This window comes from Nanorana parkeri, unplaced genomic scaffold, assembly GCF_000935625.1.
Source record: "Nanorana parkeri isolate BGI_ZX_2015 unplaced genomic scaffold, ASM93562v1 scaffold324, whole genome shotgun sequence".
Lineage (NCBI taxonomy): Eukaryota > Metazoa > Chordata > Amphibia > Anura > Dicroglossidae > Nanorana > Nanorana parkeri.
Window position 1 is genome coordinate 204,765 of NW_017306592.1, and position 16,475 is coordinate 221,239.

General features: G+C 43.8%; 1 protein-coding gene across 1 annotated transcript in view; it reads right to left on the reverse strand.

Annotated features, from left to right (window-relative positions):
- Window positions 1-14,333, reverse strand: part of DDX1 (DEAD-box helicase 1) — a 34,838-nt gene extending 20,505 nt beyond the window's left edge. The window contains exons 1-8 of the mRNA XM_018558180.1: window positions 14,252-14,333; window positions 13,215-13,266; window positions 11,074-11,137; window positions 9,574-9,603; window positions 7,786-7,882; window positions 5,330-5,377; window positions 3,706-3,789; window positions 1,391-1,474 (exon numbers count right to left, since the gene is read on the reverse strand). Coding sequence (XP_018413682.1) covers window positions 1,391-1,474; window positions 3,706-3,789; window positions 5,330-5,377; window positions 7,786-7,882; window positions 9,574-9,603; window positions 11,074-11,137; window positions 13,215-13,266; window positions 14,252-14,267 — 475 coding nt within the window. The 5' untranslated portion in view covers window positions 14,268-14,333. The remainder of the gene's footprint in view (window positions 1-1,390; window positions 1,475-3,705; window positions 3,790-5,329; window positions 5,378-7,785; window positions 7,883-9,573; window positions 9,604-11,073; window positions 11,138-13,214; window positions 13,267-14,251) is intronic.
- Window positions 14,334-16,475: the final 2,142 nt, after the last annotated feature.

Genomic DNA, 16,475 nt, shown 5'->3' on the forward strand with positions numbered 1-16,475 from the left:
AGCCCGCTCCCGTGATGGACTACAAGCTCAATACAAATTAGTAAACTAAACATGAGATTGTAGTCCATCACGGGAGCGGGCTTGGAGCGGTGGCCACAGAAAGAAGGACAGTGTCAGCACCAATTCAGAGATGATTTGAGGATATACAGATACATTTTTGTTAATAGTTAAAGTGAGATTAAAGATCCCCCCCCCCCCATGCTGCTTTAAGCACTTAACTTAAAATGATGCCTCTTGATCTGATCATCTTCTTTCCAGTAGTTTTCAGGAGTCCTTGCAGCGCTGGTGCCAGTCTCTGATCCAGCGCTGACTCCTGTCTCTTCCCGTCTCACGGAGCCTGTGTGGGTGCACGCTGCTGCATTGACTTACCCTGCGTCTCTCCTCTTTTCCCAGCCAAAGATCTCTACTGCGCAAGCGCCCGCCCCAAGATCCTTTGTAGCCACCCAAGAATCTTCAGCGCGCGGTGGAGAAACAGATAAGTTTAACTTTTTTTTTTTAAATATTTTTGCATATATCTACTGCTTACTAGCAGAAGATATATGCAAAAAAAAGCGTGAGGGTTTAATAAGCTACTTGAATGTATTTTTAAGATTTCACTCGAGTTTAGGGTCACTTTAAAGTGTGTTTCCACTTTTGCAGCCAACCTGAAATATCAAAAAAAAAAGCGTGAGGGTTTAATGTCACTTTAAGCTACTTGAATGTATTTTTAAGATTTCACTCTTGATTTTAGGGTCACTTTAAAGTGTGTTTCCACTTTTGCAGCCAACCTGAAATATCACATATTTTATATCCAGCACATGTTCTCATTCACATAGCATAACTTAAAAAAACAAAAGAAAATTGCTGCTTGCATATTACTTGCTGTATTCTAAAAAGAAAAGCTTTTCTTTAAACGAATTCTCCCCTGGAATGCAAGGGGGGTCATTTTTAACCTTATTAACCCTGTCTGTACTGTGCTGGCAGATCTCATTATCAGCAGTAAACTAGATTTGAACACTTTCTGCCCTAACAAAGGGTTAAAAATCTAGATGAATTGAATGATAATGAGGGCACGCTCAATCTGACCCTAGTCTTACTATGGGGACAGACCGTTCATGTCACTTGAAAGATAAGCTTGCAAAGGCAGCTACACAGACACATCTAACAAGGTAAGAAATATTTTTTTTAACAGTTTTTAGATATGCTGTGTGAATAGGAACAAAAGCACATAGAGGAATTTTCTCCAATTTGAGTGTAAAAGTGGAAATACCGAGCTGACACAGGTCTTTCAGGCACCTCAAAGACCCAACACTTCAGCACTGTTATGGCAACAACACGTTAGACAATTTTCGGTGAACTCTGCCAGTGTTGTAATGTTATATGCAGTCTGCATGGTACACAGCACACTTACCAAGATCTAATGACGCCTGAAGTGAAGACCAACCAACTCGACACAAACCCTGGTCATGGCAGGACACTTCATAGTAATACTTTCCTGTAGAACATAAAGATGACAAAGTTTTAATCTCCAAAAACCAAAAAAGCCAAACACAAATCCTAAGTTAAAATATCAGGATTGGTGTCCTATTATCGGGAGGAGGAGAGAACGGTGGCTGGCGGGGAGAAGACGCAAGTTTCAGGATGGCCGAGCGGTGAGGAGAGCGGAGCCGCTGTCATCCTGTCAGTTTCAAATATCATTGATATTAACCGATCCTCTGTGCAGCACAAACACTGGACTGATCGTCTGATCACTCCAGTGTTTGTTAATAACTGGGGACGAACGAACGAACGAACGAACGAACGAACGAAAAGTCCATGGTCCCATCGCACTCCTGACTGCAAGATCCCTTTCAAGAAGCGGGTGCTACGGTAGTCAACAGGTGGCAACCGTCAGAACTATGAGCAATAACAGAGACACCGGCACTCCAGGGTGAAAAGCAAAACGTCTATTTATTGACGTGCAGCCCAACAGGTATTGCAACGAACGTTTTCGGGGGCGCACAGGATCCCCCTTCCTCAGGCAAAAGCATACGTTCGTTGCAATACCTGTTATGCTGCACGTCAATAAATAGACGTTTTGCTTTTCACCCTGGAGTGGCGGTGTCTCTGCTTTTGCTCATAGTACTATGTGTCCCCAGTTATGAACAGCATGTGATTTACATCACTTTCTGTTCATTCATGATTTTCTCAATAGGGAGTAGCACTCACTACAGAGGCTCCTCCCCATTGAGAAACTGGTGGTAGTAAATATTTTACGATCACCAGTTTCTGAATTAATGGCGAAGCCTCGGTACTGAGTGCTTCCCATTCATTTAGTGCGGAGGCTGCAGAAAAAGAAAGTGAGGACTCTGTGTCCTCAATTTCTTTTTCTATTTCAAAAGAGAAATGTCAGGGGTACAGCGCAAAAACGATTTTTAACATAAGTCGCTTATTTACAGTTGTGCGTACCTTCATTTTTTTACCTTTTCGCAAAAAGGCGCATTTTTAAATGTACAAATATTTGTTATTTTTTTAACTCAATACAGTTTAATTTTTTTAGATTTAGTCAGAATTTTTTTTTTTTGTGCGCCGATAGTGATTTTAGTGCTTTATCAATTGAATTGTGTATTTTTATCTATCTGTTTAATATTAATTTCAGAAACATTTGCGCAATTATCGCAGGGCCTACAAATTTAGTAGCACCATCTTTTTATTCTACCGGGCCTGCGCTTTCAGAAAATATATGGTTTGGGGGGTCTTTTACAAACGCTAGCAACGCAGCAGTTGAAAATCAAATCAATGGGAAAAGTTGCAAAAATGGCTTGGCCAGTTGAGGTGCAAAATGTTCCCGAGGGCTTGGCAGCTAAAGGGTTAAAGGAAGCTTATGGATAAAGCGAAAGTGTCACTGCACAGGATCTGGAAGAAATACACACACCTCACAAAGATTTAAGGAAGAATATACATGACTCTTCTATTTAGGAATATTTACTTATCAAGGAGATCAGCTTTAACCCCTTCATGACTGAGGCCCTTTTTTCAATTTTTGCACCCATGTTATATTCCACAATTACCCTTTATGTCAGTGGTTCTCAACCTGTGGGTCGGGACCCCTTCGGAGGTCGAATGACAATTTGCCAGGGGTCGCCGGGACTCTCCCACCATTAGATAGCTATTAGATTATCATCATTATTCTTAATAATAAAAGCTGACACCCTCGGCTTGTGTTATATGGTTTGCCATTTTAGCTGTTACAACAGTGGCTCTCAACCTGTGGGTCGCTGTGTGATTTCTGCTGTGCTCGGTGAGAGACCTCCTCAGCCCTCTCCTAGCGCAGCAGTGTCAGTTCTCCCGCCACGCTGCCAGATGTCGCTGCAGCAGCCGCGTCAACCCTGAATGTTACCGTTGGGGGTCACCACAACTTGGCAAATGTTACCAAGGGGTCCCGGCCCTAGAAAGGTTGAGAACCACTGCTTTAGGTGCATTTTAATTTAGCTCCACTTAGTCCCTAATAACAGAAAACAGTTATAATTTCAGCATTAAACAATCCATAAATTAAGCTAAAAGCAGCTGAGATGCAGCACAAACATGTGAATGCCGTCACCCTAGGACAAGAAGTGTGTTACAGACAAGAACACTAGGTAAATATATATATATTATATATACATACATACATATACACACACACTTTTTTTCTTTAGCAAATGTCATGTTAATTGTATAACCAGAGTGCCCTTTGGCACCGTTTACCTTTGCTGACTCCGCGAGTTGACCTGCATCCATGCCACTCCTTCATCTCTCTGCTCTGACAACAAAATCCATCAGAACCAATGGCTGAAGAAGATAAAAAATAAATAAATTAAAAAGCAACTTTGGACAACAATAATTCCATCCAGGACACCTGAAACTGTGCAGAAGGTTAGAATGGTACCCTCAGTTTAATGTGTACCTGTCGTGACAGACATGGGAGCTGCCACTGCCATTTAATTTTGAACCCTGTAGATTCTCAAGACTTCAATATTGAGTCAGTGACTGATTCAGAACAAATATGCCAATCAGGAGACAGGACTACAATGGGTGCATGACTAATCTGATCTAAACCAAGAACAAGACTGCTATGGGGGCTACCATATTTCCATCATAACTGGATCGCCTTTCTCTTTAGATAGATTTCCTATTGCAAGCCTAAACAGAGCTTTTAGAGGCCTCCAGGAGGGACTGCAAACTCTTACCAGCTAGAATTATCATTTCAGCCTCCCCCACCTCACACATAATGCTTTAAAACACTTATGGGGGTGTGAACACACCATGAATGGCTTCTTTTTGCATGTTCATATTAAAAACAAAAACACTAAGTCCATGTTCACACATTGCAGAGGTGCTGCAGAGCATGCTTGTGGTGTACTGAGGTAGGCAGCCCATTAATTTGAATGATTTGCCTATCGCAGCTAGATCCCATTGAAAGAAGTGTGTGCACTTTTTTTTTTTTTAAATCACATGGTAATATGTTACCATGCGATGTAGTGCGATGCATCCCAATGCAATGGTTAGGTGCACTGGGATGTCATTAAGAAATTATGACACTGCATCGCACACAAACATTGCAATATGGGATCTCATGCGGCATCACACTCTCCTGCGATGCATAGATGTGGACGGAGACCCCGTTCACACTTGAGCAGGGCCGTAGATAATTTTTTTCCCTGGGGGGGGTTCAGCTTCCTCAAATTGTAAGACTTTATCTAGCAGACACACCAAGGTTTGAAAAAAAAGCGACATCCGTGGCCACTTCCTTCAGCAGCACATTTCCCCCCCCGCCCCACACACACACACACACACACATTATATGGGGCTTCTCGGTCAAGAGTGCGGTGGGACTATTTGCCTGTGACTATTGGCCAGTGGGTCCCCGTGTGCCTTCCACTTTTCTAGGTGAGAGGCTCCTCAGCCTTCCCCTAGCACAGCACTGTCACTGCACTTGAGCACATTCATGCAATGACTGAAAAGCGCATGTCATGCTTGTGTTGCCATTACTTGTTAACGGCACTGCTCTTGGGGTGCCATTACTTAATAATGGCACCTCAAAAGCTGCAGGTGAAATGTGCTCCCTGGCGTGCTCATTAATGTGTGACAAATGCGCAAAAACCTGAATGGGCTACCCTATGCTGACACGCGGCAAAACACACCGCTCGTTCACATAAGCAAGTGTGGATGGGGTTTTACCCTTCACCTGATATGAATAATCCCTTTATCCTAATATGACATAAGAAGTGACACAAAGTGCTGTGTTATATATAATTACATAAGAAGTGACACAAAGTGCTGTGTTATATAACTATCTCCAAAGATTCTAAGCAAATGATAAAATACTCACCAAAGGCAGAACCTCTGTCATATGGATTCATCTGCCACTTATTCAGGACTATAAAGAAAGAACACTTTAAATTATCAGTACAACACTGCAAATGAAGGCAAAACGTATTTTGTAGTTGTGGATGGAGTGGAGAGGGATCAGGACACCCGTCAGGTTTTTATTGCCGTCTGTGTCCCCATTAGGGAGATTCACCCTCTATTTGTCCTGGTGACTGTTATCACTGAAGCTGACTGAAAGAAAATTCCAAATGTGTGGTCACCAAAACAAGAATAAAATAGGAAATCTTCCAATGGGGACACTAGTTCTGGTGAAATTAAGAAACATGAAGCATTTTACCTATTAACTAGTTCTGGTGACCCTGTTGACCAAAAGGATTTCCTGCACTTTGGAAGGATTTACTCTCACTTCCTGTTGTGACTATCGGACGGAAGTGAAGAGAAATCTCCACAATTGGACACTGCCCAAAAAGTTGACAGGGGTTATAACAGGAGTAGGGGTTATCCCTACAATATCATATGTGATATTTAGGGATGCACCGATACCGGATTTTCGGTATCAAGTAACATTTGTTTTGTTTTTTTCGGTACTCGCTGATACCCAATACTAATACCGCAAAGTCCCATTAAGGAAGTCCGGGCGGCGTGCAATGATTCGCTGACCAGCTTCCTCATTAGCCGGGAAGCTGTCTCCATGCTCCTTCGTCACCAGGTAACGAGGAAGCATGGAGCCGGCATTCTGGGCAATCAAAAGGCCGGGGGGGGGAAATTTACTTGCCGCCCGGCTTCCTGATTACATGACCCGCTGCTCGGCTTCCTGATTGCCTGGGAAGCCGGTGTTCTATCGTAAGAACACAGGCTTCACTTGTTGAGGCTGCCTGGCTTCGTGACTAATCAGGAAGCCGGGCACCGGGTCATGAGTTGCCATCCGGCTTCCTGATTGGTCAGGAAGCTTGCCAATCAGAAAGCCGGGCGGCAAGTCATTACCCGTGCCCCGGCTTCCTAAAAGCCAGCTTCCCGGCCAATCACGAAGCCAGGCAGCATGTAATGACTTGCTGTCTGACTTCCTGACACCGCAAGTTGGGTATCGGGATAAGCATCGGGAGCAAATACCCGGTATGGGTGCATCCCTAGTGATACTCTAAAGCAGATAAAGCTTTCACTGCATTATTGCTGCTAATGTCTCAGACCTCTTCTACAGTTCACACTAATGAAATCAAGATATATCTGTAGAAAACTCATTTGGATTAAAGAGACTCAAATCATGTCTGCAAAACAAACGACAAACGCACTCAACAATTTGTTACCAGTTGTACAGTAAGGTGCACACGAAATGGGCTTTGAACAGTAGAACAGTAGAAAGGCATCATGGCACACTCACAAACTAGCTAAACTATGAGAGTCTCTCATAGTTTAGAGTTAGGACCGCACTATAAGAGGTGCCTTGGCGCGGCAGTGCGGCTTACACATCCTTTGCAGAAGACGTGTATCCAAACCTCTGTCATTGTCCTTAGTGGTGAGACAAGTTGTTTTACATGCTAGTTTGTGAGTGTGCCATGATGCCTTTCTACTGTTCTACTGTTCTACTGTTCAAATCATGTCTGGGCTCATGCAAGAACCCAAATATTTTTTTTAGGACTCTGAAAGCTTACTTATAGAATATTTATATCTGCCCCTTCTGGGGTTCCTTAAAAGCGAAGAAATTGCAAACTTTTTTTTTTGCTTTACCTTTTTTGGTCACAGGAGTAAATTCACCAATGACCGAGATTGAGCATATAGCGGGTAATGCCCATTATCTGCTGACAGCACAAAGCCATGCCTGGGAAGGATTCCGACAATACTGTCAGGATTCACACCGGCTGCTTAAGTGACAACTGACTGACTCTCTAGATCCAGAGCCAACCGTGCCTATAGCTCCTCTGTCTGTCCCTCCATTGAGTGCAGGATGAACAAACAGGGGAGAGGGAAATCCCTGTGGCGAGCGGTGATTGACAGTCACTGCTCTCTGCAGTTAAAAAGACTGAGCTGAGTGATCAGCAGTCACGATTGCTCAGCTCTCAGTATAGAGCTGTGGCTCTAAGCAGCATGCAAAGTATATTTTATTCTCCCTGCACTTCTCTGTTAATTTAAATGTGTGTCGACAGGCAGGTTCACACATATGAAGTTAAGTAAATAAGGGGACATATAAAAATGTTTTTAAATATGACCATTAGGGCCTGTGTCAAAAGAAAGCAAAAAGCAGCTTAGAATTAGATCAAATGTTGGCGAGAAGGAGATCGATTGCAGGTCAAATGTTCCTGTGAAGGAACTCAATAATCCGAGAAAATTCTCCGATCTCAAATGCAAGCTAAATGTACCTGAAAGCACGCTGCATTTGACCATAAGCAGTAAACGGTTCTTTTTAATTTGTGTAAGCTGGATCAACGGATGATGAACTGCTGTTTTTTTATATATAAATACCTGTGCTGCCAGTCTTAACAGCAGCCTTTCCTTTCTTGCCTTCCTGTTGATCTTTCAAGGTTTCATATACAATCTGAATGACGGGGATACAGAAAGCCTGAAACAAGAAAGATTAAACCAGAACTCAATTATAAATAAATAATTTTACAGTTAAAGCTGAACCCTGGGATAGTAATAAAATATATCCAACAGTTCCATTTCCTTAGAAAAGCAAAAAAGCTATTTTTTTTTCTTTTTTAACCTCTTGCCGTCCGCCCGTAGTAGAAAAACGGACGGACGGCACTGCTGCATCTGCGGGTTGCCGTCTCCAGACGGCAATTTTTTTCTGCTCGCGCACGCCCCCTAGCGGGCACGCACGGGCAGAAACACTAAACTGATGAGCGGTAACAGCTTTTAAAGCGTCGCCTAGGGCCAATTTTGGGTATTATCGTTTTTTGAGGTTTCGCGCGCGCACGCAATTTTAAGGCTTGACATGTTTAGTGTCTTTTTACCCGACGTGACCCCATCTTTTATATTTTACCAAAAAATTGGGTAATAATAAATGTTTTATCATTTAATATAGGGGAAACTGTTTTTTTTTTTTTTAAATTTCGGTAATTTTTCCTTAATATAGTAAAAAAATAAAACCCCCAGTGGTGAATAAATACCACCAAAAGAAAGCTCTATCTGTCCCCCAAAAAGGGTATAAAATTCATTTCAGTACAGCGCTGCATGACGGAATAAATGTCAGTTAAAGTACCGCAGCGCTGAATACTGAAAAATGGCCTGGATGGGAAGGGGGTTTAACACCGCGGATGTCAACTGGTTAAACTTTGTTTTGACTGAACTCATTGTTTAAAACCCGGTGATGTCATCGCTGCATCCAGGAAGAATCTCCTGTGCCTGCTAACTGTGAGGAGGGATCTCATTAGCAGTGACAACACTGTCCCTGCATCGAATAATTGACAGGCTAGGAGTCTCATGGTCTGTCAAAGTGTGAGGTCATGAGAGGAGTGACATGCTAGGAATCTCCAAAACTGTCAATTATAGTGTGAGGTCATCAGAGGGGGTGTCAGGCTGGAGTCTCCTGGTCTGTCAATGAAAGTGTGATGTCATGAGAGGAGTGATATGCTAGGAGTCGCCTGGTTTGTCAATCATAGTGTGAGGTCATGGGAGGGGGTGTCAGGGTAGGAGTCTCCTGGTCTGTCGATCAAATGTGAGGTCATGAGAGGAGTGACAGGCTAGGAGTCTCCTGGACTGTCAAAGTGTGGGGTAATGGGAGGGGGTGCCACACTAGGAGTCTTCTGGTCTGTCAATCAAACAACAGTTGCATTGGATGGTTCAGACTGGGAGTCAGACTCCAGTGTCTGCTCACTACAGTGAAAGGCGAGGTAAATTACCAATGTCCGTAAAGACTGGTGGTCAGGCAGATAGAAAGCATAGTGACCACAATTTCTATGAATTGGATGTTAAGGGGACAAAGGGCTTTTCATGAATCAGTAAAGTCTTGATGTCTCACTGTCTAGATGACTATGTATGGAAATAAGAATTAATTCTTTAAAGTTATGAAATCACCTTTCTACAATCAATCCGACCCCCCTCTAAATCTTGGTTGTGGTGGGGCAGGTCTAGATCCAATGTCAGGATTCCCTTGCAATCTGTGGCCCAGCAGTGAGATTACATCCTGTCCAGGGTAGTCATGATATACAGCTGAGCACCCTGTTGTCATTGCATTCATCCTTCTTCTCACACATTTTTATAGTATGCAGCAGAGGACATATATCCAATATGCAAACCACATATACTCACCCCTGTCTTACCACTTCCGGTTTCTGCAGCCTGTAACAAACATAAGTTCAAGCCATGAATATTCTAGATCTCACATTAAACCAAAGCATCTTAAACATCAATTACACCCACCAAAATTCCACCCCAATACCACAGCTGTTATAAAGCCATAGGGCTAGAACGCTTTCCAATCAATTCTTCATAAGAATGGATGAACAAACAACATTTGAATCCTGCAAGGACAGGATAACACCATGTAAATGGCCTTGTATGCGAGGGACAGAGGCACAAACTACTGTGGGAAACCGTACCTACTGGGGTCCCCAAGATATAGTATATAGGAAGGAAGTGGGTGGTTCAGTGCCCACCAAGCACGTAAATACCAGAACTTGAGGAGCTGATCTCTAAAGCAAAGCCCAAAATCTCATGGAATGCATTTTACAGTACAGATATCAGCCTACTATAATCCCCAGTACAATATCACTCCGAGCCAATCAAGGCTCTATTAATCTGGAGAGTGCTTGTCAGCCCTGCACTGAAACAGGAGGGCAGAGCAGCCAGGCAACTCAATATCAGTGTGCTGCCGATTCCTCAGTGTCTGATCACAGGCTAGGGAGACGAGCCTACACAGGCTGGGGCTAGGAGCTAAGCAGTGGCCATTTTTCCTGAAAGACACCAATCAGATGGGTGAGTGCCAACCTCATGATTTCAAGAAGGAAAGGAGTTGATCTGCTCTCATGGAGGAAACCTGCATCTAATCAGTAAGGTAGGGCATTTATGTGAGACAGAGATACTGACATTATGATTATTAGATAGGAAATGTACATTAAAGAGGACCTAAACTTTTAAAGTCATGTCTAAAAGAAAAAAAAAATTCAAGCCGAGGGAAACAGGACTAGTTGCCAATGCTATTTGTAAGCTCCTTGTAGCTAATTGCCTCACCATTACTAACTTGCCATGCCTGATTCCTGATGTGCCTCTGGATGGAGCATCAGGCCCCAAAAAGGAATTAGAAGTGAAGTCTTCAGAAGCGGTCATGTTGGGAAAAAAAAAAAGTACTTTCAAGTACAATCTTCCATACCATCATGTACCTGAATCTGACTTTGGTGCAATGCAGAATAATCCAGAAAACCCAGAAACAAGTATAATCTGGGAAACATTATAGCGCACAGCCGTGTGTCACAAAGTGTTGTTCTACGTGGATTTGAAATTGGAAATATAATATTAGATTTTTATAACTTCAAATAAAGTTAAAAAAAAAAAAAAGGAAAAAATTTAAACACTGCAATACCTTGTTACCAAGTATCACAGAGTGGACGAACACCAGCGGGCATATTATAGGCACCATAATGTGTGCCCGCTGGTGTAAACAGGCCCTTAACTTATGCTGACATTCAACCAATAAAAAGAGAGGGAGATTTCACAACAAAAACTAAAGCTAAAATATCAAAGCCCCAAAATGTTAAGCTACCCAACCTACATCACTGGTCAGGTTCTGTCTTATGAGACATAAGTCCTTACCATAAGTACATCACCTCCGCCCAGAATCAGTGGAATAGACTCGGCCTGGATGTCAGTAGGAAGGCTGCACAAGAAAACAAAAGAAGTGTTATAACAAGAATAGAACAGCACCAGTTTCCATTTCACCTTCAATCTGCTTTTTATAAAACTATAACTCGGTCCCAATGCAGCCGGTGTGTAAAAACAGAAAAGACATTTTAAGAGCTAAAATTCTGTGGAGCATTGACTGGTCGAGCCCTCTATTCTCCAGGAACAGATATCGAGGTTATAAAACTATTAACGTGACACTAAAATCAGGAGTTAAAGTGACATTAAAGTATTTTTTTCCCTCCCCCCAATGTTAGTGTAAGGACTTGCCTTAACCCCTTCATGGCTGAGGCCTTTTTTTCATTTTTTGTACCCAATGCTTCTTAATCCGATCTTCTTCCTGATTGTTGTCCCTCCAGCGCTGCTGTGGGTCTCCGATCCAGCACTGACTCCTCTGTCCTCCTCTTCGCTCATGTCCCACGTTGTCTGTGCGGGTGCACGCTGCTCCATAGACTTACCTTGTGTCTCTCATCTCCTGGCCAAACATCTGAACTGCTCATCCGCCTGCCTCAAGATCCTATGTGGCCGCCCGAGAAATTTTCAGATGTTCAGATGGGACATTTAAAAAAAGTTTTTGCACATATCTACTGCTTGCTAGAAGTAGATATATGCAAAAAAGTGAGGGCTTAATAACCCTTTAAATCGTAAAAATGCATTCAAGTACCTTAACTATGAAGAAAAATGTATCTTATTTGTGTATCACTCGGCTGTAGGTCCTCCAATCATCTCTGAATTGGTGCCGACACTGTCCTTCCTTCTGGAGGGGGGATACTTGTGTTCCCCATGGTCCCTGTGTGTTGTAAAGTAGTCACCACTCCAAGCTCACTCCCGTGATGGACTACAATCTCAATACAAATTAGTAAACTAAACATGAGATTGTAGTCCATCACAGGAGCGAGCTTGGAGTGGTGACTACTTAATAACACACACAGGGACCATAGGGAACAAAAAAAGTAGCCACCCTTCAGAAGGAAGGACAGTGTCAGCACCAATTCAGAGATGATTTGAGGATCTACAGCCGAGTGATACACAAATAAGATACATTTTTGTTAAAAGGTACTTGAATGCATTTTTAAGGTTTAACTCCTGAGTTTAGCGTCACTTTAAGCAGCAGAGAGAGAGAAAGAGAGAGAGAGCGAGAGATGAACAAATCCTAAAAAGCGTGCACCTTTGAAAACAAGTCAGCCATAACCTGTTGTAATATTTCAATACATACAGGGAAAAGAAAAGTTAAAAGGCAGAGAAGGAGAGCGATTCCTTTAACCGCTTCCTGGATGTAACAGGCCGTGTGTGTATATACGGCCTGTTAGCCCCCGCCCACTCAGGCACGCGCGAGCGGGAAAGACACAACATTTCAAAACAGGCAGCGATGCCTGTTAACATAGAAACGATCTGCCGGCTTTAGAGCCGGCGGATCGCTTGTATAAGCCGCCGGCCCGTGTCCCCCCTCCCGTTGTCACGCTGGTCCCGGTGCAAGCCGGTGACCAGCAGAGTGCCTCTCAGACAGGGGATCAGAGGGAGGTCGGTACACAATCTCCCTCCGGTCCCCTCTGCGCTGTCAGAATGCGGAAGTGGTGTATATTACATCACTTCCGCATTCTCGTGTCACTCTCCAGCTTCAGACGCTGGAGAGAAGCTGATGAAGCAGATGTTTGGTGTCAATTTACCCGACGCGGCCCTGTCTGTTATATTTTACCAAAATAATTGGGTAATAATCATTCTTTCCTAACAATTTAAAAAATACTTATTTTTTTCAAAATTCTCAGTAATTTTTCCGAAATATAGTAAAAAAATAAAACCCCCAGTGGTGATTACATATCACCAAAAGAAAGCTCTATCTTCCCCCAAAAAATTGTATAAAATGTATTTCAGTACAGCGTTGCATGACGGAATAAATGTCAGTCAAAGTAGCGCAGCGCTGAATACTGAAAAATGGCCGGGACAGGAAGGGGGTGTAAACACCGCGGACGTCAAGTGGTTAAGGCAGGTCAGATCATCCAGACCAACGCCAGTGAGCACATCAATGTCAATATTCTGTATACTTGGCAACTTACAGCCAGTCCATCTCCTCCACAGCCTGAGCAATCTCCGTCATCACACCCATCTCTGCAAACAGAAGACAGTTTATTATAAACAGTAACCAGTATGGAGTCAGATTAGAATTACATTTATAGCGTAGAGTAAAGATTTATTAGAACAGAAGGTATTCCCGTCTCCTTCCATCACATATCCCAAGAATATGCTTCTGAAATGGACGGACGACAGGCTCCAACCCACCCTCTGAAAAGTAATCTACGGTGCATTTTTCAGGGGGTGACACAGGAGCAGCTGCCCAGCATGCAGGAGGCACACCATAAATGCTGGTTCTTTTTTTTAAATTCCCAATAGGGATTTTCTTTTGCAATACTGCAGCATGCGTTTGCTGCACGGTCCTATGGATTGCACTGCCTGCAAAACACGACTTGCTGTTTAAAATTTGCATCACTGCCGCATGTGCACAAGCGTAAGAGGCCACTATATTCAATTTTAGGTGGCCAGTAAAAATGCAGATAAACAGCATTAAGGGCCCGTTCATACCAGGGCCGGGCGATGAATGCACAGTGTGCCTACCATGCGTTCAGTGCATTGCAATGCTATCCATTTCAATGCACTACTTTCTCAATGAATGGTATTGCGGTACCATGCATTGCAGCCAGGAGGTGCGTTTAGGGTGCCATTGAAATGAATGGCACCACAGCGCATCTGCTTTTCTGTAACACACAGTAAGTGCATTGCACAGTACTGTGCAATTAACGCATGGCCCTGGTGTGTACAGGCCCTCACACCAGAAAAGTGTCCCAAATGCTATATTCAATCACCCCAATAATGTCTGAGTGTGGCAGGTAAACATTATACAGAATGAATATGATCCCATGGTCCATATGCATCATAAACCTCATTAACATATACCCTGGCTATAGAAAGCAATGCACCACGTGACACTCCAACAGGCGCTTATAGTTCAGCAGCAGGTCTACAGACAGGCTCTTCCCCCCTCCTAAAATCATTTCCCCTATTAATGTCAATAGTACAATACACATGAAATCCTGACCTCCGTACGCCGCCATGTCTACAGGATGCCAGCACACACAGAGCACGGAAGGAAATGACTGCAAGTGCCGGAAACCTGCTGCCAGAGGCGGAATGAGAACTTGTCATATGGTCTCCAATGCTCGGCCATTTTTTCTGAGCCGCCTTTCATAGACAACTATACGAATCGCTCTCCAAGAATATGGCCGACGCTTTGAAAATGTAGAAGGCACGACATATTATTGCTGACAGCGCAGGCCAGGCTAACATGTCACATTTTCTGTCTCTGCTCTAATACCAGTGAACAGAGCAGATTGTATGTCGCTCTTTCTGCTCTGTATCTCTGCTGCACATATAAGAATCTAATATGTGGAACAGAATAGTAATATGTGGAATAAAAGTCAGGGATTCCTGTCCAGTCAATTGACGTTTCCTTGTTGTGGGAATGAAAAACTTTTTAAGGCCGGCTTTTCTTTTTTTCCCAGACAAATATAGACCCACACAACTCTTTGATGTGTGGGTTTTAATTATTTATTTTGTCTAGACTAGAGATAGGAAACTTCAGCACTCCAGCTCTGATAACACTTCAAATCCCATCATGCTTTTGGCTCTAGGAGTCATGCCTGTGGCGGTCAGAGTCTTGCAATGCCTCATGGGAGTTGTAGTTCCACAACAGCTGAAGGGCCAAGGTTGTCTCCCCCTGGTCTAGGGTACCAGTAAAACGGTTTCATATGTTCCTTATTCCTCGCTCTCTCATCCTCCTCTCTATCCATCTGATGCCCAGCAGATATGTTTTTTTAAATTTCCCTTTCTGACTTACACTCCATTCACACATTAGCAGTTTTCCGCACGTTTTCATATGTGGATAAGCACTAAACATAGGAAACAATGCATTCCAATGTGCATTGTTCACATTAGGGCAGCGTCCATGCAGTACGAAAACATGCGTCCCGCAAAAAAGTCTGAGCACGATTTCTTGGACGGATTCCGCGCATTTGCGGCTATTACTATAGCCTCAAACGTGGGAATTTGCGTGTAAGTTCAAATTTGTGCGTTTTTCATGCCGTGCAGAAAACGCAAACGCCATATGTGAATGGAGCCTGGAGGGCTCGTTCACATCATGTCCGGATCATGTCCAGACCAGAACCGTTTGTTCCCGGAGCAAAAAAGCATCCCGATGTGTCCCTATGATATTTCTGGGCTCTGTTCACACCCGTGCAGTCCGTTCTGGTCCAGACTAAAATACTGTTTGTCGTTTTTTCTCTGGCCTGGAATGCTCAGTGGCGTCACAGGCCGCACCCGGGTGACACGATTGGAGCGGTGACACCAAAATGACTGGCAGTCATTTTGGTGTCACCCCCTCTAAAAAAGTCAGGCACGCGGCCATGGACCGAGAGCCCGACAGTATCAGGTGAGAGGAGGGGACCCGGGGGCATACCTCATCCCGCCGGATGAACGTCCCCTCCTCTCTCTGTCGGCGTCCATCACCAAGATGGATGCCAGCAGGTGTCAATTGGATGGCCGCACATGCGTGATGATGTCATCTCGCGCAGCAGGGTGTCACCTGGTCTCGTCTCCAGGTGACACCCGGCCTCGGGACACCCCTGGGAATGCTAGCTATTTTTTAGCCACATGCCTATGAATTTAGATTGCATTGGACTCCGCTGAAAGTAACTGTCATTTTTTATTTTATGAATAGCAGGAATCCCTATTCTGGTGTGGTAGCGTTGTGAATTGATTATAATATATTAGAGCAACCCCAGGGATCCCAACCTGAAAGAAGCAATTTCAGGGAGGTGTCCCTCTCATTTCAGGGAGGTGCCCTCTCCCCCCATCCGCGGAGGGGGGGTTAGGGGGGGCTGGGAGAGAGCACCCCCCTGAAATTATGCCAGAAAAAAAAGGCATAAGAATGCATAGCTAGATTCCTATTGGCTATTTCACTTTGCAATAGCCAATAGCAAACTAGCTATTGCACCCGCCCCCTGCTGCTTTCAATCACCAGAAGAGGACTTGATAGAAAAATTCAGGTCCTCCTCTGCTGATTGACAGCAGCAGTGGGCAGGTGCATTAGCTAGTTTGTTATTGGCTATTGCAAAGTGCAATAGCCAATAGGAATCTAGCTATGCATTCGCGGCTCCCAATGTCAGAAAAGGAACAAAAAAACCATTGCAGGGAAAGGTTTAATCTGCTCGATCGAGCAGATTAAACCTTTCCGGGAGGAAGTGTTTCTCTCCCGGGCGGCCGGA